Here is a 21,675-nt window from a genome sequence, read left to right on the forward strand (position 1 = left end):
CCACCCAGTTATTAGGGAGCTGGGCTGGCCAGTGCAGCCAGTGGGGAGTGGGTGGGCGGTACCAAAACTTGGCAGCTGTGCCAGAAACTAAGGCCAGGCCCAGGGGGAGGGTGCAGAGAGCTGAAGCTGGGTGTCTCGGAGGGAACCAGATCCTTGTTAGCTCATCCGTGCCAGGCAAACCTGTTCCCAGTCCCCAAGCCGGCTGGGTGGCTCTGAGACCAGCTGATCACAGGTGTCCCTGTTGCAGCTGCTGCCTCAGGGCAGCCTCCCCTCCCCCGGGGGCCCCTCGACTCCCCAGCTGTCCTGGGCACAGCATACTAAGCCCAGGCAGCCAGCTGGGTCTGGAAATGTGGCCAGCTTTCCCTATAGGGCTCCCTGCCTCTGGGCCTCCTGTGCTGCCTCCAGAGTCACACCCTCCAGCAGCTCTCTTGGGCCCTTCTACCTGGCGCCTGCGGTCTCTGGCAGTCCTCCAGGGTCACTGCTAGTAGTGCCCAGTGCCCTTTCAAACCTCAGCAGCCCCCTGCAGTCCTGCAGGCAGAGCCCCCTCTCCAGAGCTCAGATCCTGCCTCAGAGAGGCCTGTCCTGGTTCTGCCTGCCCTGGACAGTCCCTGTGCCCACAGCCCCAGTGCACCACTGCAGCCATCTTTTCTGGGCTGTGGTCATTTGGTCATTGTTGGTTTGTCTCTGTTTCCACTGAGCTGTGAGCTTTTATTTATTTATTTTTTTAATTTTTATTTTTTGAGAAACAAGGGAGAGGTCTTCCATTTGCTGGTCCACTTCCCAAATGGCCACAACAGCCAGGGCTGGGCCAGGCTGAAGCCAGGAGCTTCATCTAGGTCTCCCACATGGGTGTAGAGGCTCAAGCACTTGGGCCATCTTCCACACTGCCTTCCCAGGTGCATTGGCAGGAAGCTGGATCAGAAACAGAGGAGCCTGAACTCAATCAGTGCTGTGACACAGAATGCCTGCATACAACCGATGGGCCACACTGGCCTGATGCCTTCTGTTTTTTACCCCAAACCCACTTCAGTTCCAGCCAGCCCATGAGGCACTAGGGAGATAGGGGGGTCAAGAGTGTCCCTCTCCTGATTAGAGTGGATTCTGGCTGGGTATGGCTGGGGAAGGCTCCAACCCGAAAGTTCATTGACCACTCCTGGGCCACTCACCATTCATCCCACACGGGTGTTCTGAGGGCCTCCCATGGGGCCAGCTGTGGTTCTCAGGAGAGGAGGACAAGGTGGCCAAAGCCCCTGCCTGCTGGGGAAGGCCATTCCTGATAGTGATTGGGGCTGGGTGGGAGGAGACAAGGACGAGAATCCAGAAGAGCTCAGAGCACCGACACAGGAACAACAGAGGGGCCTTTGGTGGACGGTGAGTCCCGCAGAGCTGGGGGAGGCAGAGGAGGGGCCGTTTGGGAGGTGAGACTGTTTCTGAGACGGAGCGGATGGTGTGGGTATTAGGGCGACTTTCTTCAAAGACAGTACAGCCTTCACTGTGGATATTCCAACCAAAAACCCGCTGCGCTCGTGGGTGGGGCTTGAGCCCTCCATATTGGATTCAGAAGCGAGGACAGATGCGGGGAGGAGGGTTAAGGTCACAGGAGGTGGAGCTGCAGGGCTATGGAAGCTGGTGCCTCAGTCCGGGCTGGGGGAGGGAGTGCAGGTAAGCACCCTACAGAGGGGAAAGCTAGCTGCTGGCTTGCTCGAGGCAGCCCCGGATGCGGGCATTCTGAGTGGGACACAGGAAAGCGAGGAGCAGGTCTCTGGGATGGGTGCTGTCTGTAAGTGGGGCTGAGGCAGAGCTTGGACAGCCCGGTAAGCGGCACGGGAGTCCTCGGTGCAGCCACGAGAAAGACTGGAACCAACCGGGATCAGCTTTGTGTGTGCACATGTGCAACCACCAGGGCCCTGCACTCAGAAAGACCCCCTGCTCCGGGTAATGCTCTGCTGTCGCCATCTTTAACTTCTCAAGGCTGTTTGAACAGCAGCTGCACGTTTTCATTGTGCTCTGCAAATTATGGAGGTGGAACCGGACGGAACTGAAGACTTACAGGGAGTGACAGGAAGAACAGACCAGGGACCTGGAGGGTGGAAGGGGAAGTTACGGCCTGAGCAAATGCTGGGTCTGGCCAGCAGGCAGGGCAGGCAGCTCTGGTTGCCCTGGGTCCGCCCCTGGCGCTCTCAGCCCCCAGCTCCTCCAGCTCTCAGAAACGGCTCAGCTTCCAGGACTTGCTCTGAGGGGCAAGGAAGGACAGCACCTGACCCTGGGGTCTTGTCCTTTGTTGAAGAATTTTTTTTTACTAAGATTTGTATAATGTGCTTTATGTGCCTGTTCCCCACCATTTGAACCATCGGGCTCCCCTCCCTCTGCCATTTTAAGGTGTAACTTACAGGAACATTCACCCTTTTAAAGTACATCTATTTTTTTTTTTTTTGAAGTTATTTATTTGGAAGGCAGAGTGACAAAGATAATCTTCCACCCACTGGTTCACTTTCCAAAAGTCTGCCACAGACAGGGCCAAGCCAAAGCCAGGAGTGGAACTCCATCCTGATCTCCCACATGGGTGGCAGGCACCTAAGTGCTTGGGCCATCATCTGCTGCCTTCCCAGGTGCACTGGCAGGAAGCTGGATCAGAAGTGGCATAGCCTGGACAAGCACTTGGATATGGAATGCAGACGTCCCAGGTAGCAGTTCAACCTGCTGTACCACAACGCCCTCCCAGGTGGTTTTTAGTATTTTGACAAATGCACATTGAACAATTTCAGCAGGGGGTGGGCATTTGGCATTTCTGCTCCACCTCCGTGCTAATGCAAACCCTGGGCGGGAGATAATGGCTCAAGTACTTGGGTCCCTACCACCCATGGAGGAGATTCAGAATGAGTTCCTAGCTCCTGGCTTCTGCCTGGCCCAGTCCCAGCTGTTGGCAGACATTTGGGGAGTGACCACTGGATGGATGATTCTGTCTCTTTCAGATCAATACATTGAAAAAAAAGTACATCAACCCCCAAATTCCCCAGTACTCTTCTATAGCCAACCCCTCTTCCCTACCCCTAGCCCCTAGCAACCATTAATCTGCCTCCTCAATAACCTTTCTAGCTTTTCTCCCCCTTTTTGTGAGAGGTGTTTAATCCCACCTCTATAATGTGTTATATTAGAATGTATTACAAAGTAGCAAGGAAAACAGTATCATGCTGGCATAAAAATTAATCTATACCTCTGAGGCCAGAAATAGATTCCATATGGTAGAAAAATAGCACACCAGAGATGGACATTGTGTTGCAGCCTGCTAAGCCACCCCCTGGGACGCCCGCACCCCCTATCTGAGTGCCTGTGATCAGTCCCACCTGAGCTCCCCACCGGCTTCCTGCTAATAACAGGAAGAAGGTAACAGTCCCGCCCAAGTGCTTGGGTCACCGCCACCTACATGGGAGACCTGAATGGAGTTCTTGGTTCCCCCTAGTCCAGTCCTAGGAAGAGCTCTCTTTTCCTCTCTGCCCTTCAAATAAAGTCTTTAAAGAAAACCACGATAGGGGGTCGGCACTGTGGCATAGCAGGTTAAGCCACCACCTGCAGCGCCAGCATCCCATTTGGGCACGGGTTCCAGTCCTGACTGCTCCACTTTTTATTTTTTTAATATTGATTAGATTGATTGATTTGAAAGTTAGTTACAGAGAGGAGAGGCCTTCCATCCAATGGCTCACTCTGCAGTGGCCCAGGCCATAACAGAGCTGGATTGGAAGTGGAGCAGCCGGGTCTCGAACCAGTGCCCATATGGGATGCCGGCGCTTTAGGCCAGGTCATTAATCCGCTGCATCACAGCGTGGGCCCCTGCTCCACTTCTTATCATCTCCCTGCTAATGGCCTGGGAAAGCAGCAGAGTGCTTGGGCCCCTGTACCCACGTGGGAGACCCAGAGGAAGCTCCCGGCTCCTGGCTTTGGCCTGGCTCAACCCTGGCTGTTGTGGCCACTGGGGAGTGAACTAGCAGATGTAAGATTTCTCTCTCTCTTTCTCTCTCTCTCTCTGCCTCCCCTCTCTGTAACTCTTTAAAATAAATTTTTTAAATCTTAAAAAAAAAGATAAAGGGCTTCAAAGGACTTCAAAGGAGAGGGTAAGGAAGGATTGTTCAACAGGAGGTGCTGGGATAACCACACAGAAGTACCCACCTCCTCCAAAATAAAATATAGACATTATTTACTGAGTGAAATTTTTAAAATCAAACTAGGAAACTGGCAAAAAAAATTTTTTTTCAACAGACACTGATTTTCGTGAACAACAGCTCCAAGAACCGACCCCATCCCAACAAAAACCACAGGACTGCCACACGCTGGGAACGTCTCGTGAGCAGCACTGGCAAAGTTCTCCAAGCAGCCAGGCCTGGAGCGGAAGTGGGGGCGCCCGGGGCGTGCGTGAAAGCCTGTGCGGTCCTGTCCAGCTGGGCAGGGCTCCGGGGCCCCTTAGCCCCGGGCCAGGCTCACTCCTCTCCGCCCTCGCGCTTCCGCGTGGGACAGGACCACCCAGGCTCGCGGCGCGCGCACCTTCCCTGCAATACAGCCTAAGGTTTCCTCTGTATAACCTACGACCTCCGCGTCTCCCCGTGGAGCATCCACTCTGCCCCAAGCACTTGGTGTGGGGGAAGCCATCCTCCCCGGCCCCCAAAAGTGGTGGAGGCAGGGCTAAGCGCCAGAAGTCAGGAACAACAAATAAACACACGAGATCATATCAAATGCTGTACAGAAAACAAAGGTGGCTTGTGCAAGTGCGAAGAAAATGAGATTGTGCAAGGGGAGGCGGACCTGGAATGAGGCTGGCCTAAAAAGGCAGCCGGAAGTCGGGAGAGTCCGGCTCCTCGAGGGCGGGGGGGGGGGGGGGGGTGCGCGCAGAGCCAATGGGCCTGGGTGGAGCTTAGACTAGGCCCAGGCCTGGGTTCGGTTCCCCCCTCCTCTGTCAGCCTTCCTTCCCCGGGGGCTGGTGTGTTCCCACCCAGGGCAGCCGCGGAATCTGATTCTGCAGATTAAGTTCAGGTTGAGGGGATCCGCAAGGCTGGGGCACCAAAAAAGGACTTTGCTTTTTTCTCCCCCTAAAAATTTATGTATTTATTTATCTGAAAGGCAGAGTTACAGAGAGACAGAGAGATCTTCCATCTGCTAGGTCACGCCGCAAAGGCCAGGACCAGGCCAGGCCGAAGCCAGGAGCCAGGAGCTTCTTCCAGGTCTCTTGAGGGTAGGAGCCCAAGGACTTGGGCCATCTTCCACCGCTTTCCCAGGCCATTAGCAAGGAGCTGGGTCGGAAGTGCAGCAGCCGGGACTCGAACCCGCGCCCATATGGGACGCGGCGTTGGGGGGATGGGAAGGATGTTTAACCCGCTACACCACAGCCGGACTCCAGGGCTTCTGTCTTCCATGACATTTCCCAAGGGCACAGACTAACCGGTGGGCCTCTAGGATGCACAGCACTGTTCGCAGCGAGCGGAGGAGGCACAGGAGCTGGGGTCTTCCGTGCGGGGCACCAGGCAGGGCGAGTCCCCGCGCCTCTGCCTGGCCCCCGGCCGGCCAGCGAATGGCTCTGTCCTACGCTGGGCCGCGAAGGGCTGGGCCGCGAAGGGCTGGGTGCGAGCGCCTGACCGCGGTCCCCCAGCTCCTGTGGGCGACCTCACTGCTGGTGCGCGGGGGGGGCGGCTTGCGGGACGGCCACCCCTCTGCGTATCCGCGAGTGGGAGCGCCCGGGGCCGCCCGGCCACCGCCGCCACTTCCGGTTCCGAAGACGGCGGCGCCGGAAGCCGGGGCCGTAGGCGGAGGTGAGCGCGGGCGGGCCTCTGGGCCAGGCGTTGCGGCCTGAGGGCGGGGCTCGCCGGCCGGCGGTGCGGAGGGCCGCGGCGCGCGGTAGCTCGGCTGGCTGCCTGGCCCAGGCTCAGCCTCCGGAAGCCCCCGCCCCAGTCTGCCGTTGGGTTTGTCCTCTTAGCAGTCGTCGGCCCGGACGGGGAGCGGGAGTCCCGCAGACCGGCCCCGGGCCGCGGACTCGGGCGTCCCTGCCTCGTGCGACCCGGCTGGGTGGCAGGTAACCAGGTGCGGGCCGGGGCCCGGCCGGGCTCGTGAGCAGGGTCTCTGGAAGGATGAGTTCGTTGGTTAATACAGGTGAAATCCCGGCGAGGCTACTGTCCGGGGGACCCGGTGGCCTCTTCCTTCCTTCCTTCCTTCCGGTTTTGGTTAAGGATAAAATAAAAATGTGCATCGTCGAAGGGGGGTGTGCAATGAAGGAAAGCACGGGGCCGTGGGATAGGGATCGGGTGACTGGAGCAGGGGTCAGCGGCAGAGACTGGTCGAGCAGAGCTGGGACCGAAGAGGGAGTGTGTTGCAGGCGGAGCGGGAGCCAGTCTTGGTTTTAGTGAGAACCATATGTCGGGCCGGGAGGGGTTAGAGGTGGGGGCTACGAAATTGCCAGAATCAGTTCCCTCGGGATTCACAGATTCTCTTACCCATTCCAGGAACCCTCCTTGTTCAGGCTGCTGAAGTGTGGGTGCGGGGTCCCCCCATACGTGCCTTGGTGGGAATTTTATTTCAGTCCTGTCTCTGCTCACCTTCCACAGATGTGAGCGCAGGCCCTCTAAGCCAAAGGTTGGGAAGTCCTGTGCCATTTAATTAGCAAACGCGTTCTGAGTACCGTGGACCAGCCCTGGTTTAGGCGCCAAAGGTAGGGACTCCAGCCCTTGGGTAGCTCATAGTCCGACAGCAGAGACCAGCATGGGGACAGTCAGTACATGGGCTCCCGGGATACGTTTATGAAGCAAAAACAGGAGACACAGATTTCATTGACTTCATGAAAAACTGGTGATTAAACTCCTGCTTAAGTTCTCCATGTGAAGAAGTGCAGAAGGCACTCTAGAAATAGGCACACGCGCAAAGGAAGTGCATGGGTATTTGCAAAGGACTTATCTGAAACCATGGCACTGTTGAGCCAAGGGGTGACAAGATCTGGTGTGTGTTTTGGAGCAGTCGTCCTGTTGGGTGATCTCTATATGTGTAAGGCCTTGGGGAGAAAGGCTTAGGGTGAATGGACATGAAATGACAATCGCCAGCACTTACCTTTATCACGAAGGTTGTCAAAGACAAGCACACAGTTCCTCATCCTTGTGCCTGGTGAAGATGGCCGACTGTGACGGGCAGAGCGGCTCGCTCTGGACACACTGAGTTAACCTGGGCTCTGGAAAACCCACAAGCAGTTTTTTTTTCTTTTTAAAGATTTATGTATTCAAAAGAGGGAGAGAGATTTTCCATCCACGAGTTCACTCCCCAAATGGCTGCAATGGCTGAGGCTAGGTCCAGCTTGAAGCCAGGAGCCCAGAACTCTATCTGGGTCTCCCACATGGGTGGCAGGGGCCTGAGCACTTGGGCCATCTTCTGCTGCCTTCCCAGACACCATAGCAGGGAGTTGGATTGGAAGTTCCGCAGCTGGGACTCGAACCAGTGCCCATGTGGGATGTTGGTGTTGCAGACAGCAGCTTAACCACAATGCCGCCCCCCTCAGGTAGTTGTTTGCCCAGCTCATTTATCTTAAAATTTTAATTACATTAATCATAATTAGTTCTTAATCATTTAATTGGTCCATGCAGGGCCTTTTCTCTTTTATATTTAATTACATATTCCTTTATTATTCCCACTTCTCCCTTCCCTCCCCACCATAAGAAAGTACTCTGCTGTGTCTGGGCTATAGGCAGGCTTCTATATCCTGGGGTTCTACATCCATGGATTCAACCAACTGTGGGTCAGAGATATTTGAGGAAAAATGTCTGTATTGGGCATGTATAGATTTTAAAAAGTCATTCCCTAAACAATATAATATAACAGCTATTGACATAGCGTTTGCATTGTATTTGAAATTGTAAGTGATCTAGAGATGATTCACCTCTCCTACCCCATCTGCCTCTCTTCAGTCTTGGCTGCCACAGTCAGACAAAGTGCAAAGACACCTTTTTCGTGCATCTGTAGTGAAAACCTTAGCAGCAGACGGTAACTGCTCCAAGCCTATCAAATAGATACATAGGAGTTGACTTAAAATGTAAGGGAGGATGTGTGTGGGTTAAATGCAGTGCTACACCATTTTATATAAGGGACTTGAACATTCACACATTTTGGTATCCCATGAAAGTCCTGGAACCAATCCCCCACGGTTATCAAGGGACAACTGTATATCCTTTTATTTGGTGTGTATCTTTTATTTGCCTTAGTCGTATGTATTTATTGATGTTATTTCAGAGGCAAAGAGATCTCCCGCCTGCTAGTTCACGCCCCAAATGCAGCCCAATGGTTAGGGACCAGGATACAATTCAGGTCTTCCATATGGGTGGCTGGAACCCAGTTACTTGAGCCATCACCATTGTCTCCCAGCATCTGCATTAACAGAAAGCTGGAATCAGAAGCCAGAGCTGAGTATCAAAGCCAATCATTCCAATAATGGGACATGGGTGTCCTAACTAGTCTTAACCATTGGCTAAACACTTGCCCCCCTGGTTATTTTTAATTACCATAAATGTATTCTGCCTGGACTTCATTTTATTTCTTTCCTTTCTCTTCAGTACTGTATTGTGGGATCCTACAGATGTTGCTGTGAGTGTATCTGAGACATGGCTTCTAAGTGCTGCATCGGTTTCCATAGATGTGTCCCCATCTTTTGCCTCCTTGGCTTACTGACCAGTGTGCGGCCTCTGGACTGTCTCCTGCCCCTCACCACAACAGTGCTAGGAAGAAACGCCTGTCCCTAGCCCCTTCCTCAGCTTTTCAGCACAGCCTCCAGATGCTGCTGGAGTTTCCTTTGGTAGTCCTGGTTATCAGAGAGTATCTGAAAGGCCCAGACTATTTCACCTTGGTGAGGCCCTGACCTTTCTCAGGCCGTGTTTATCTTTGGTAAATTGTGACTCTGGTTCCCAGACACTCTTGGCAAACATTGTTTTGTTCTGCATTTTCCCCTGCTGATCGTTCTCACAGGCTCCGTGCTTACTTTCCTGTTCTTGCCATCATTAGTGGTTGGTGCGCACTCATTCCAACCACAGGTATTTCCTAGTGCAATAGTGGCCCGTGAAGCTGCTCCCAAGATTACCTGTAATGCCAGGTACTCCAGGGAAGGGCCTGGCTTCAGTTCCCACTCCTCCGCTTCCCAGCTGCATGACCTTGGGCAACTGAATCTTTCTGTGTCTCATGTTCTCATCTACAAAGTGATTTTAATAATCATCCCTACCTCATAGTGTTTTCCTGAGAATTAGGTAAGTGAGTTAATGTGAAGTTGTTAGAAGAGTGCCGGGCACATAATAAGCCCTCGTGAGATGTTAGCTGTTAATAAGAGCAATAACTGTAATGAGTGCACACCATTTCAGTCAGGAATCCCTGTTAGATTTTGCCCCGTAATGTCTCCCATCCAGTTCCAGAGCATTTGTTTAGGGGGCACTGGGTGGCCACTCTGATGAGAAATTCTAGTGTCGTAGGATCAGCTGTCAGGACAGAGGGTGTGAACACATCCATGGCCCAGTGCTAGGCTGAGACAGAGGGTGCTGGTGGGAACGGGCAAGCGTGGTGTTGATCGGAGGACCCTGGTGGTAGTGCGGTGGTGCTGCGGACCATTGGAGAGAATGAACACCTGGCTGTCTTTCAGAGGACATATGCCAGCCTTCTCATTTCAGGCTGTAGATGGATGGGGAGGGACTTGACTCCATCACCAACACTTGGAGGCTCGTCCATGTATTCAGTGTCAAAGGCTTCTCTGAAACAGGGGAGCAGTGCCCAGGGTGGAAAGGGCTTGGGCAGGAGGCTTCAGTGGTGGGGGTAGGAGGATAAGAGAAGTCAGCTTTCTCTCAATGGTACAGTGAGGGGCAAGGGCCGTTACAGGAGGTTCTCGTCTGGTAGGACCAGAAGGGCCTCAGAGAGATCAGTACCCAGTGCTCAAAACAAGGGTGCAGACGGAGAGTTGAGGGTGCTGGATGGGGACAGTCCGGGGATAGCTGCCAGAGGAGATGACATGTGAGCTGACTCCCAGCTTCTTGAAGAGTTGCAAGGGTGAGGGGGGGTGGAGAGCGGAGCAGAGAGAGGAAGTCACGTTGCCCTGGGCACAGAGCCGTGAGCGAGCCAGGTGCCCATCCCTGCAGAAGCAGCGGGGGAGGCTGAGTTCGGAGTGGTGGGCGAGGCCTGTCAGGCCAACAGTTGGCAGCTGCTCCCTAAGCTGCCTTTCCAAATGCTGAGCCCTTCAAGGCCTACCTTCAGGGCCTGTGCCCCCACTAACTGCAAGAGAGCGTGACCACGATGAATATATGAAAGGGCAGTTGGCGGAGTGTGGTTTTCTGGTTAGATTGTGTTGCCTGCTGAGGATCCTGTGAGGGCTGCCCTCTCCTGGTTGAAAAGGAGATGAACAGATGACAGGAGAGTGGGAGATGAGTAATATTCTCACCCCTGATTCAGAAAACTTGTCTTCATACCAGCCTGCATTCTCTGCTGGGAACCCTAGCCAGGGGAGATGGGGCATGGTAGGTGGGTTTGTTAAGCAGGGCATGGCCAAGCTTTGTATCTGATAAGGGAGTGGATATGGAAGATGGTGTGGGAGCCTCCCAGAACTGTGCCATCTGGCCCAGATGGAGCCTGACCCACTTGATCTTCCCCAGACAGAGGCCACCATGGAGCAGTGTGCATGTGTGGAGCGGGAGCTGGACAAGGTCCTGCAGAAGTTCCTGACCTATGGACAGCACTGTGAACAGAGCCTGGAGGAGCTGCTGCACCACGTGGGCCAGCTGCGGGCCGAGCTGTCCAGTGCAGGTGGGTGTCTGCTCCCGCATTCCTGGGAGACCCGAGGCTACCTGGAGACAAGGTTCAAGGAGGATGATGGGTAGTGTGCGTGTCGCTAGGCCACCAGGAAGAGCATGGTGATGACACTGACTATGCCCTGTCGAAAAGCCTGGGGGAGGTCATCCCTTTACTGCAGATTACTCCCTTTTACATCATTTCTTTTCAAGATTTATTTATTTATTTATTTGAAAGGCAGAGTTAGAGAGGCAAAGGCAGAAAAAGAGAGAGAGAGGTCTTCCATCTGCTGGTTTACGTCCCAGATGGTCACAATGGCCAGATCTGTGCCGATCCAAAGCCAGCAGCCAGGAGCTTCTTTTGGGTCTCCCACGCGGATGCAGGGGCAAAGCACTTGCACCATCTTCTACTGCTCTCCCAGGCCATAGCAGAGAGCTGGATCAGAAGAGGAGCAGCTGGGATACAAACCAGCACCCATGGGGCATGCAACGCCACAGGCAGAGGCTTGGCCCACTACACCACTGCACCAGCCCCGTGTTACTGCTTTTTAAGCATTTGAGAGTGAGTTGCAGATACTGCACCCCTTATAGCTAAAGCTGCAGTGTGTGTCTCCTAGGATGCAGGGCATTCTCTTGCATAGGTACAGAATGTTACAGCCAGGAAGTAGAACACTGGTGTGATGGCACCTCACGACTACAGTGTATACTGCAGTTTAGCCATTGCCCCAGAAACTTTCACGCAATATTTTCTATTTTCCAGTCCAGGATCTAGCTCAGGGTCATGCACTGCATTGAGTTCCTCACGTCTCATGTTGAATTTTTTAAAAATCCGGCTGGCGCCGTGGCTCAATAGGCTAATCCTCCACCTTGCGGCGCCGGCACACGGGGTCCTAGTCCCGGTCGGGGCGCCGGATTCTGTCCCGGTTGCCCCTCTTCCAGGCCAGCTCTCTGCTATGGCCAGGGAGTGCAGTGGAGGATGGCCCAGGTGCTTGGGCCCTGCACCCCATGGGAGACCAGGAAAAGCACCTGGATCCTGGCTCCTGCCATCGGATCAGCGCGGTGCGCCGGCTGCAGCGGCGGCCATTGGAGGGTGAACCAACGGCAAAGGAAGACCTTTCTCTCTCACTGTCCACTCTGCCTGTCAAAAAAAAAAAAAAAAAAAAAAAAAATCCACCTTCCTTCATCTTTCATGACATTGGTATTTTTATAGAATTAAGACCAGTTGTCTTGTAGCACATCTTGGTTCGGATTTTTCTGATGTTTTGTCAGCATTCACATATTGCATTTATGCCAGGAGTGCCTGCCAAGTGATGTGCCTATCAGTGTGTCGCACCAGGAGGCACAAGATGTTGGTGCACTGCATTATTGCTGATGTTTACTTTGATCTTGTGCATAAGATGAGTCGGCCAGGTTTTTCCATTGGCGATAATAAGCAGTTCATGGGGAGCTGCTCTGGGACTAATAGATGTCCTGCTCTTTATCACATCTCAGCCCTGAGCGTCAGCACCCAGCCATTGGTGCCTGCCTCAGTTATTACTGAGCTGGTTGCAACATGGGTGATTTTTCCTGCTCTCTTACGCTCCAGGCATTTATAAGTCGGCCTTCCATTGTAAGGAAGCTGCTTTCCTTCTTTATTTACTGTCAGTTCACTCTTCAAAGATTCTTATTTTAGTCAGTGGTTCATAATCCATTGTTGCAACTTGTCTTAATGTTTACATTGTCTTAGGTTTGAATCAGGAACCTCTGGTTCCTTTGTCTCTCTCTCTCTCTTTTTTTTTTTTTTTTTTTGAGCTGTAACATTAACTTCCCCCTTTTAAAGTACAACTGGTTTGTAGCATATGCACAGAGCTGTAGTCAATACTACTGTCTCATCTCAACACATTTCATCATCATCCTTCCAGACACCCAACCCATGGACAGCTGCTGCCTTCCTGCCTCTCCCCAGCGCCTGGCAGCCACTTTCTGTCTCCAGCTCAGCCCTTCTGGACATTCCAAACAAACAGGGTCACACAGCGCACAGTGGCCTTCTGTGTCTGGCTCCTTTCATTAGCATGTCTTAAGGTTCGTCCCTGTCCCAGGACCTGTCAAAACTTTATTTCTCTTTTATGACTCAATAGTATTCCAGTGTGTGGATATACCCCATTTTGTTTAACTATGAGTTGATTGACATTTGGGTTCTTTCTACCTTCTGCTATTACAAATAATTCTGTGGGCCGACTCTGTGGCATAGTGGGTAAAGCTGCTGCCTGCAGTGCCGGCATCCCACATGGGCACCAGTTTGAGTCCTGTCTGCTCCACTTCTGACCCAGCTCTCTGCTATGGCCCAGGAAAGCAGCAGACTATAGCCCAACTCCTTGGACCCCTGCACCTGCGTGGGAGACCTAGAAGAAGCTCCTGGCTCCTGGCTCCTGGCTTCAGATTGGCCCAGCTCCTGCCATTGCAGCCAGTTGGGGGGTGAAGCAGATGGAAGACCTCTCTCTCTCTCCCTCTGCCTCTCTCTAACTCTGCCTTTCAAATAAATAAATCTGTAAAAAAATAAGAATAATTCTGTTGTGAATACTCGCAAGTTGGGCTGTTGCTGTGGCACAGTGGGTTAAAGCCCTGGCCTGCAGTGCCAGCATCCCATATGGGCGCCAGTTTGAGTCCCAGCTGCTCCACTTCTGACCCAGCTCTCTGCTATGGCCTGGGAAAGCAGAAGATGGCTCAAGTGCTTGGGCCTCACACCTGTGTGGGAGACCCAAAAGAAGTTCCTGGCCATTTAGGGAGTGAAACAGCAGATGGAAGACCTCCTTTCTCTGTCTCTACCACTCTGTGTAACTCTGTCTTTCAAATAAATCTTAAAAAAAAAAAAAACACTCAAAATTTCTGGGTACACTTAAGTTTTTATTTCTCTTGGATATGTACCTAGGATTGTAATTGCTGAGTCATTCTGTAACTGTATTAACTTGACTGTCAAATTTGAAAGAGAAAGAGAGAGATCTGCTGATTCACTCATCAAATGGACACAATGGCTGGGTTCAGGCCAGGAGCTTAATCCAGGGCTCCCACATGGGTGGCAGGGATTCAAGCACGTGGGCCATTTTCTAGTACTTTCTCAGGCACATTAGCAGGGAGCTGGATTGGAAAAAGAGCAGCTTAACACCCTGTGCCATAATGCTGGCACAGCATTTTTTTTAAAGAGTTTTATTTTATTTATTTGAAAGACAATTACAGGGAAAAGTAGAGACAGAGAAAGGTCTTCCATCTACTGGTTCACTCCCCAGATGGCTGCAATGGCCAGAACTGAGCTGATCTGAAGCCAAGAGCTAGGAGCAGCTTCTGGGTCTCCCATGTGGGTGCAGGGGCCCAAGGAGTTGGGCCATCTTCCACTGTTTTCCCAGGCCACATAGAGAGCTGGACAGGAAGTGGAGCAGCCAAGACTCGAACCAGCACCCATATGGGATGCCGGCGCTGCAGGCCAGGGCTTCAACCCACTGCACCACAGCACTAGCCCCTCTTTATTTAAAATCAGGAAACGAGGCCGGCTCCATGGCTCACTAGGCTAATCCTCTGCCTGCGGCGCCTGCACCCTGGGTTCTAGTCCCAATTGGGGCGACGGTTCTGTCCCAGTTGCTCCTCTTCCAGTCCAGCTCTCTGCTGTGGCCTGGGAAGGCAGTGGAGGATGGCTTAAGTGCTTGGCCATTTGGGGGGTGAACCAATGGAAGGAAGACCTTTCTCTCTCACTGTCTGTAACTCTACCTGTCAAATAAATAAATAAAAAATCTTAAAAAAAAAAAATAAGGAAACGAAGACTGAGATGAGTTGACTTGTCTCACTTGACCAGTTCTAAATCATATAGTTCAAAAATGGGCCGGGAGGGCCTGTGTTATGTTGCAGTAGGTTAGGTTAGGTTATGCCGCTGTCTGCAATGCCAGCATCCCATATGGGTACCAGTCCGTGTCCTGGCTGCTATACTTCTGATCCAGCTTCCTGCTAATGCACCTAGGAAAGCAGCGAAGGATGGCCCAGATGCTTGGGCCCCTGCACCCATGTGGGAGACATGGATGATGCACCTGGCTCCCGGCATTGATCTGACCCAGCCCAGGCCCTTTGCCGTTGGTTCACCCTCCAATGGCCGCTGCACCGCAGCTCAATAGGCTAATCCTACGCCTTGCGGTGCTGGCACACCAGGTTCTAGTCCCAGTCAGGGCACCGGATTCTGTCCCGGTTGCCCCTCTTCCAGGCCAGCTCCCGGCTTTGGCCCGGGAGTGCAGTGGAGGATGGCCCAAGTCCTTGGGCCCTGCACCTGCATGGGAGACCAGAAGCACCTGGCTCCTGGCTTCGGATCAGTGCGGTGCACCGGCCACAGCGGCCATTGGAGGGTGAACTCACGGCAAAGGAAGACCTTTCTCTCTGTCTCTCTCTCTTGCACTGTCCACTCTGCCTGTCAAAAAATAAAAAATAAATAATTTGAGGAATCAAACAGCAGGTAGAAGATCTCCCTGTCTCTCTCCCTCTGTCACTCTGCCTTTCAAGTAAATAACTTATTTTTTAAAGATTTATTTACTTATTTGAAAGTAAGAGAAAGAGGGAGAGACCAAGATATCTTCCATTTATTGGTTCACTCCCCAGTTGGCCACAATGGCCAGGGCTGAGCCAGGTTGAAGCCAGGAGCCAGGAACTTTGTCCAGTCTCCACATGGGTGGCAGGGACCCAAGCATGTGGGCCATCTGCTGCTGCTTTTGCTAGGTCAATAGCAGGGAGATGGATCGGAAGTGCAGCAGCTAGAACTCAAACTGGCACTCGTATGGAATACCAATATTGCGGGTGGCGGCTTTACCCACTATTCACAATGCTGGCCCAAATAAATCTTGGAAAAAAAAAGAAAGTGGGGCAGGGCTGCCTCCTGGGGCACCAGGCTGACATTTAGAACAGAAAGCAGAAACAAGGGCTGCTGCTGAAACAGGTGCTCAGGGCTGTATCCTGACTCGTTCCATCCACTGTTTTCCCTGTAGCCCTTCAAGGCACACCCCTCTCAGCCACCCTCTCCCTGGTGATGTCCCAGTGCTGCCGGAAGATCAAAGACACTGTACAGAAACTGGCCTCCGACCACAAGGACATTCATAGCAGTGTATCCCGAGTGGGCAAAGCCATCGACAGGGTGAGCGCCGGGTGGCCCCATGCCTGGGGTGGGAATATTCCAGAGCTAGTGTGGTGTGCACAGGGCTCAGCAGGGGAGTGCATGTGCATGCCCCAGTCACAGGGCCCTCTCTCCTTGTCAGAACTTTGACTCTGAGATCTGTGGTGTCGTCTCTGACGCGGTGTGGGACTCGCGGGAGCAGCAGCAGCAGATCCTGCAGATGGCCATCGTGGAGCACCTGTACCAGCAGGGCATGCTCAGTGTTGCCGAGGAGCTGTGCCAGGTGATGGTGGCGCCAGGTGCTGGCCCCCCGTGGGGAGGGCCAGTGCTGAAGGAGCCTCCCTGTTCTGCCCTTCACCTGCTAGTGTTCTTGACATTAAATCCCTGCCTCTCTTTGAACATGTTTTAGAAAGGAAACCAGCCCCCCCCACCATAAATTGAAAATTGCTTTAAAAATATATAAAATGAGGGGCCAGCACTGTGGCGCAGCAGGTTAAACTGTTGCTTGCAGCACTGGCGTCCCAAATGGGCACTGGTTTGGGTCCTAGCTGCTCCATTTCCAATCCAGCTCCCTGCTAATGCATCTGGGGAAGCAGTGGAAGATGGCCCAAGTCCTTGCGCCCCTGCACCCGTGTGGGAGACCTGGATGAAGCTTCTGGCTTTAACCTGGCCCAGCCCTGGCCGATGCAGCCATTTGGGGAGTAAACCAGTGGATGGAAGACTTCTCTTTGTCTCTCCCTCTCTCTCTCTCTTTAATGAAATAACTAAGCTTTTGTTAGGTGTTAAAGACACACTGGGGAACAGGTGTTGTAGTGCAGCAGGTTAAGCTGCAACCCATACCAGAGTGCTAGTTGAAGCCCTGGCTCCTCTGCTTCCAATAATGCACTCAGGCAGGCAGTGGAAGATGGCCCAAGTACTTGGGCTCCTGCACCCATGTGGGAGACCTGAGTTCTAGGCTCCTGGCTTTGGCCTGGTCCACCTGGGTAAAGAACCAGTGGATAGAAGATCAATCTCTTTCATACTGCCTTTGAAATAAATACATAAATATCTTAGAAAAGAAAACAGTGGCAGGAAAAATGGAGACTTTCTCTATATAATTAGGATTAAAAAGGAGTAATTTTCTCACATGCTGTCACCACGGGGTCTCCAGTTCTCTTAGTGTGCAGTCTGCTCTCAAGGTCAGCAGGTCACACTGATCTACCCAGAAGTGAAACAGCAACAAGAGAGGCCCAGGCAGCTGGCAAGAGACTATGTCTCCTGTGCCAACTCCGGCTCCCTCCAGCCTGTCTCTGACAAATGAAGTTTTATTATGTGCAGACTAGAATTTAGCAAACACTGTCTTCCAATGGGGGACTCTCTCTCCCCCGACCAGGAATCAACACTGAATGTGGACTTGGATTTCAAGCAGCCTTTCCTGGAGCTGAATCGAATCCTGGAAGCTCTGCATGAACAAGACCTGGGGCCTGCGTTGGAGTAAGGAGCCCCACGGTGGGCCAGCAGCCACTCTGCCCCCACCTGTCAGGGCACCAGGCTTGTCACCCACACGTCCCAGGGGCATCCCGCAGCCCTCCTCGCAGGTCCTGGCTTTGCCAAGGCCCCTTTCCTAGCCTCTACCAGCTCCACACTAAAACGGCCCCTTTCTTCCCAGATGGGCCGTCTCCCACAGGCAGCGCCTGCTGGAGCTCAACAGCTCCCTGGAGTTCAAGCTGCACCGACTGCACTTCATCCGCCTCCTGGCAGGCGGCCCCGAGAAGCAGCTGGAGGCCCTCAGCTACGCCCGGCACTTCCAGCCTTTTGCTCGGCTGCACCAGAGGGGTGAGTGCCCAGGGTGCTGGTGGGCCACAGCGGATGGTGTCAGTCATCCCCGCACCCATGTGGGGCTGTGTGGCACCCAGCTGCCTCTCTCCTGCTTAGCTTCTTGGAGCCCTTGTTGTCTCCAAGGTGAACTCCAGACTCAAGGCTCTCCTGTCCTCTGCATACCTTTCTAGCTTCATCTCAGACCACCTCGGGTCTCCAGTGTCTCCCTGCAGGAAGAGCCCAGCTCCCCTGAAACTCATCGGAGTGCTTTCCCTGGGGCTCCCTTCCTTCCCCCTGGATCATGAACCTGCCACTTGAGTCTCACCTGTGAGGTGCTCCCCATCAGTCACCCACACTGTACTCATTTCCTGAGCTCCACTCATATTTATTACTCTGAGCTTTATTTAAAAATAAATGTGAAAGCCAGGTAGTGTTTTTAAATTTTACCTGGATGCTGCTGCCTCCTGAAAGGCTTGAACCTGGAATCTGCTCTGTTAGAGGATATTAGCTACAGTTGGTAAATAGACACTAGTGCCAGCCTGAGACCAGCTCAGTGATACCATCAAAAGCATGGAAAGAGCTGACAGGGAACTCCCTGCCAATCTGATTCCCTGGTGGCATGCCCGTCCATAACCCACAGCAGCAGTCTGGTGACCCACCTCCGCTGGTTTTTAGAGAAAATCCGTTTTGCCCGAGGGTATTTCAATCGCTGCCCATCTGCTCTGCTCCTTAACTTAAGAGGCTGGGCCCAGAGCCTCTGCACCCGCTGAGCTGCACTGTGGTTGCCTTGCAGAGATCCAGGTGATGATGGGCAGTCTCGTGTACCTGCGGCTGGGCTTGGAGAAGTCGCCCTACTGCCACCTCCTGGACAACAGCCACTGGGCCGAGATCTGTGAGACCTTTACCCGGGACGCGTGCTCCCTGCTGGGGCTTTCTGTGGAGTCCCCACTCAGCGTCAGGTACACCTGGCCCTGGGAGGGCAGAGGGAAAGACAGCTTCGCCAGGGCCCAGCCACGTGCCAGGAACACTGCTTGGTGCTCTCAGACCTAAACTGACTGAGATAGGAACTGCCTGTTTTTACTGTTAGACAGAGATTATTGAGACTTATGGCCTGAATTTCCCACAAAGTCCATGGCAGGATCAGGGTTCCCAGCTAGTAAGATCTCTTGAATGAGGTCCCTGCCTCTCCTGCACCTCATTCCCTGTATTACAGCAAAACCTCCTCACATCCCTGCAGCCCACCTTCCTCATGGTCTCCTCTCAGACCCCACCCCCCTCAGGGAGCCTAGTCCCTGAGCACCGACTGAGAGGTCCCCTTCACTGTAACACGCCTCTCACAGCTCCCGCAGCCCAAGGAGCTAGAAGTACCTTCCTCACCTCATAGAGGACAGCAGGAGGGTCAACAGGCAGACTCACCTGCCTTGAACCTGCCACCTGAACTGACCCCAGTGCACAGTGGCCACAGGGCATTTTACTTCAACTGCTTGTGGGGCCTTACACTCCACCCCATACGGGAGACTGACATCTTTCTCATGGACTCTGGCCAGACGTCCAGCTTTAGAACGGATTGCCCAGCAAGAACACTGCCCCTTCCCTGGACAGGATCATTGCGTGACACAGGACTGCCCTGTGCGCTGTATGGTACTTAGCACCTGAGGTTCCAGCCTGTAGGTCCCTACCCCTGTACAACTGCTGCGAGAAATGAATCCCACCCCCAGTCATTATTATTAAAGATTTATTTGAAAGGCAGAGTGACGGGGGAAGACAGAGATCTTCCATGCACTGGTTCACTCTCTAAATAGTCACAATAGCCAGGAACTCCAGTTGGGTCTCCCACATAGGTAGCAGGGGCCCAAGCACTTGGGCCACCTTCTGATGCTCTCTCAGGCGTATTAGCAGGAACCTGGATCTGTAAAATAGAGCAGATAGGACTTCAACCTCTGCTCTCATAGGGATGCTTAACCTGTGTGCCAGCCCCCACCCAGTTCTTAATGTACTCTGACTTTTAGGTCCAGTCAGGCTAGAGCCAGGATCCCAGAACACCCATGTGGTTTGCAGGGACCCAAGTACTTGAGCCATCTCCTGCTGCCTCTCAGGGTGTGCATTCGCAGGAAGCTGGGGTCAGCAGCAGAGCCAGCACTTGACCCCAAGCATGGAGACAGGATGCATGCATCCTAACTGGCGTCTTAACTGCTGCACCCACTCACCTCCCCGCATTTAAGTATCCTAGTTGATTTTTCTAAAAAGATTTTATTTGCAGAATAATGCAGATATGACAGAGAATGACAGAGAAGGAGAGTGATCTTCTGTCTACTGGTTCACTCCCCAAACTCCTCCAGTAGCCAAGGGTACAACAGTCCTAAGCCACGAGCCAGGAACTCCATCTGCCAAATGAGTAGCAGAAACCCAAGTACTTGGGTTATTGTCTGCTGTCTCCAAGCACATTAGCAGGAAGCTGGACTGGAAGTGTGGAGTAGATCTGACTTGAACAAGCAGTCCAGTATGGATACGGATGTCCTAAGCAGTGCCTGACCTGCTGTGCCAAGACACTTGCCCCAGTAGCCACTGTTAGAGGTGCTTTCCAACAGTAGGACAGTGTAGTCCCACACGTGGGCTGTAACATGGTTTGGCTGAGCAGGTATCTCACTGCAGCTTCATTTTGTCTTTCCCGTATGTTCTCAAATCTTGGGGTACATCAGAGACACTCTCATGTTGGACACAGCTGGGTACACTTATGGTACTGTATGAGCAATCTGAGGACTGCTGTATCCTCAGCTGTGAGCCAGAGGGGTGTGTGCTGCTTTCTGCCTGTCCACTGTGTCCCACGGTCCAACTCACTGCGTCCCCTGCTCTTTGCAGTTTTGCCTCTGGCTGTGTGGCACTGCCAGTGCTGATGAACATCAAGGCTGTGATTGAGCAGAGACAGTGCACCGGGGTCTGGAGTCACAAGGATGAGTTGCCGGTGAGGCCTGGCGGGGGCGGTGAGGGCAGCCAGGACAGGGAGTGGGACTCACCTCTCTGCTGGCCTCCCTAGATCGAGATTGAATTGGGCATGAAGTGCTGGTACCACTCGGTATTTGCCTGCCCCATCCTCCGCCAGCAGACTTCGGATTCCAACCCGCCCATCAAGCTCATCTGTGGCCACGTCATCTCCCGAGATGCCCTCAACAAGCTCATTAATGGAGGAAAGTAAGTCCCCTGTGCCGCCCCCTGCTTGGCCTGGCTGTCCTGCTGGCCAGCCTTAAGATGTTTCTGGTTCTACCCCCTCTGCAGGCTGAAGTGTCCCTACTGTCCCATGGAGCAAAACCCAGCAGACGGGAAACGCATCATATTCTGACTCCTGCCTGGAAGAACTTTGCTGGAAGCAGCTTTTCACCCGGGAGCCTTGGGCTCTGGGTTGGGCGAGCTGGCTTTCAGTGGGCTGTGGTTCACGTCACCTGGTTGAGGAGCACTAGCAGGGTAGCTGAAGGAGGAACCCACCCACATGGAGCAAGGAAAGCAAGATGCTGGGCTCTACTCCTGCTGTTCGGATGCCTTTGACTTAGCAGCTGCTGACAGAGAAGCAAAGGACGGGGCGCTGCTGCAGACATCTTTCCACCCCTGCCCTCAGCCGTGACAAGCCAAGCCTGTGCCACTCCAGCTCCTCAGCCTAGGGGTGTCCAGCTGTGGCCAACTTCCTGCTGTCCAGCCTCAACTGTATGTATCCATTTCCCACTGTACATACTCAAGTTAGAACTTAATGTAATTGTTTTATAACTTTGACCAAATATACTCACAGCCCTCCTTCCTTCTGCCAGCCTTTAGCTTTGCCAACAAGGAATTGCTGGGTCTACTACAAACAGCTAGTGGGCGTGGTGTGGGGCGCAGCCAGAGCCCAGGCAGAAAGCACTCGACCTGCATCTTCACTGAAGGGGACTTGGATGCTCTCAGCCCCTCGGCAAGGGGCCTTTACAGACACATGTGTACCAAGTCCAGTGGAGCCTT

At 53.2% G+C, this 21,675-nt stretch overlaps 1 protein-coding gene and 1 long non-coding RNA gene across 23 annotated transcripts; one reads left to right on the plus strand and one right to left on the minus strand.

The window, feature by feature from the left end:
- Positions 1–706: 706 nt before the first annotated feature.
- Positions 707–5,567, minus strand: LOC138850220 (uncharacterized). The gene is made up of 2 exons (XR_011389914.2): positions 5,429–5,567; positions 707–912 (listed from the first exon to the last, which is right to left on the minus strand). It is a non-coding gene; the product is annotated as an uncharacterized LOC138850220 (long non-coding RNA).
- Positions 5,444–21,482, plus strand: RMND5B (required for meiotic nuclear division 5 homolog B). 22 transcript variants are annotated; one of them, XM_089335168.1, is made up of 11 exons: positions 5,715–5,795; positions 6,585–6,688; positions 10,641–10,791; positions 15,770–15,915; positions 16,037–16,177; positions 17,267–17,367; positions 17,543–17,709; positions 18,485–18,650; positions 20,551–20,653; positions 20,726–20,880; positions 20,965–21,482. In XM_089335168.1, the coding sequence occupies exons 3-11, from the start codon at positions 10,653–10,655 to the stop codon at positions 21,026–21,028; spliced, it is 1,182 nt and encodes a 393-aa protein (XP_089191294.1). In that variant the 5' UTR covers positions 5,715–5,795; positions 6,585–6,688; positions 10,641–10,652; the 3' UTR covers positions 21,029–21,482. The 22 variants fall into 22 exon arrangements, with proteins under 22 accessions (XP_051699644.3, XP_089191305.1, XP_089191291.1 ...); XM_089335175.1 differs by lacking the exon at positions 6,585–6,688 and adding an exon at positions 12,677–12,836 and having other exon boundaries at positions 5,758–5,795; XM_089335176.1 differs by lacking the exon at positions 6,585–6,688 and adding an exon at positions 12,677–12,836 and having other exon boundaries at positions 5,758–5,795; positions 10,645–10,791.
- Positions 21,483–21,675: the final 193 nt, after the last annotated feature.

Source organism: Oryctolagus cuniculus, chromosome 6 (genome assembly GCF_051225735.1).
Source record: "Oryctolagus cuniculus isolate XC-2025 breed Fujian yellow rabbit chromosome 6, ASM5122573v1, whole genome shotgun sequence".
In the NCBI taxonomy this organism is placed as follows: Eukaryota; Metazoa; Chordata; class Mammalia; order Lagomorpha; family Leporidae; genus Oryctolagus; species Oryctolagus cuniculus.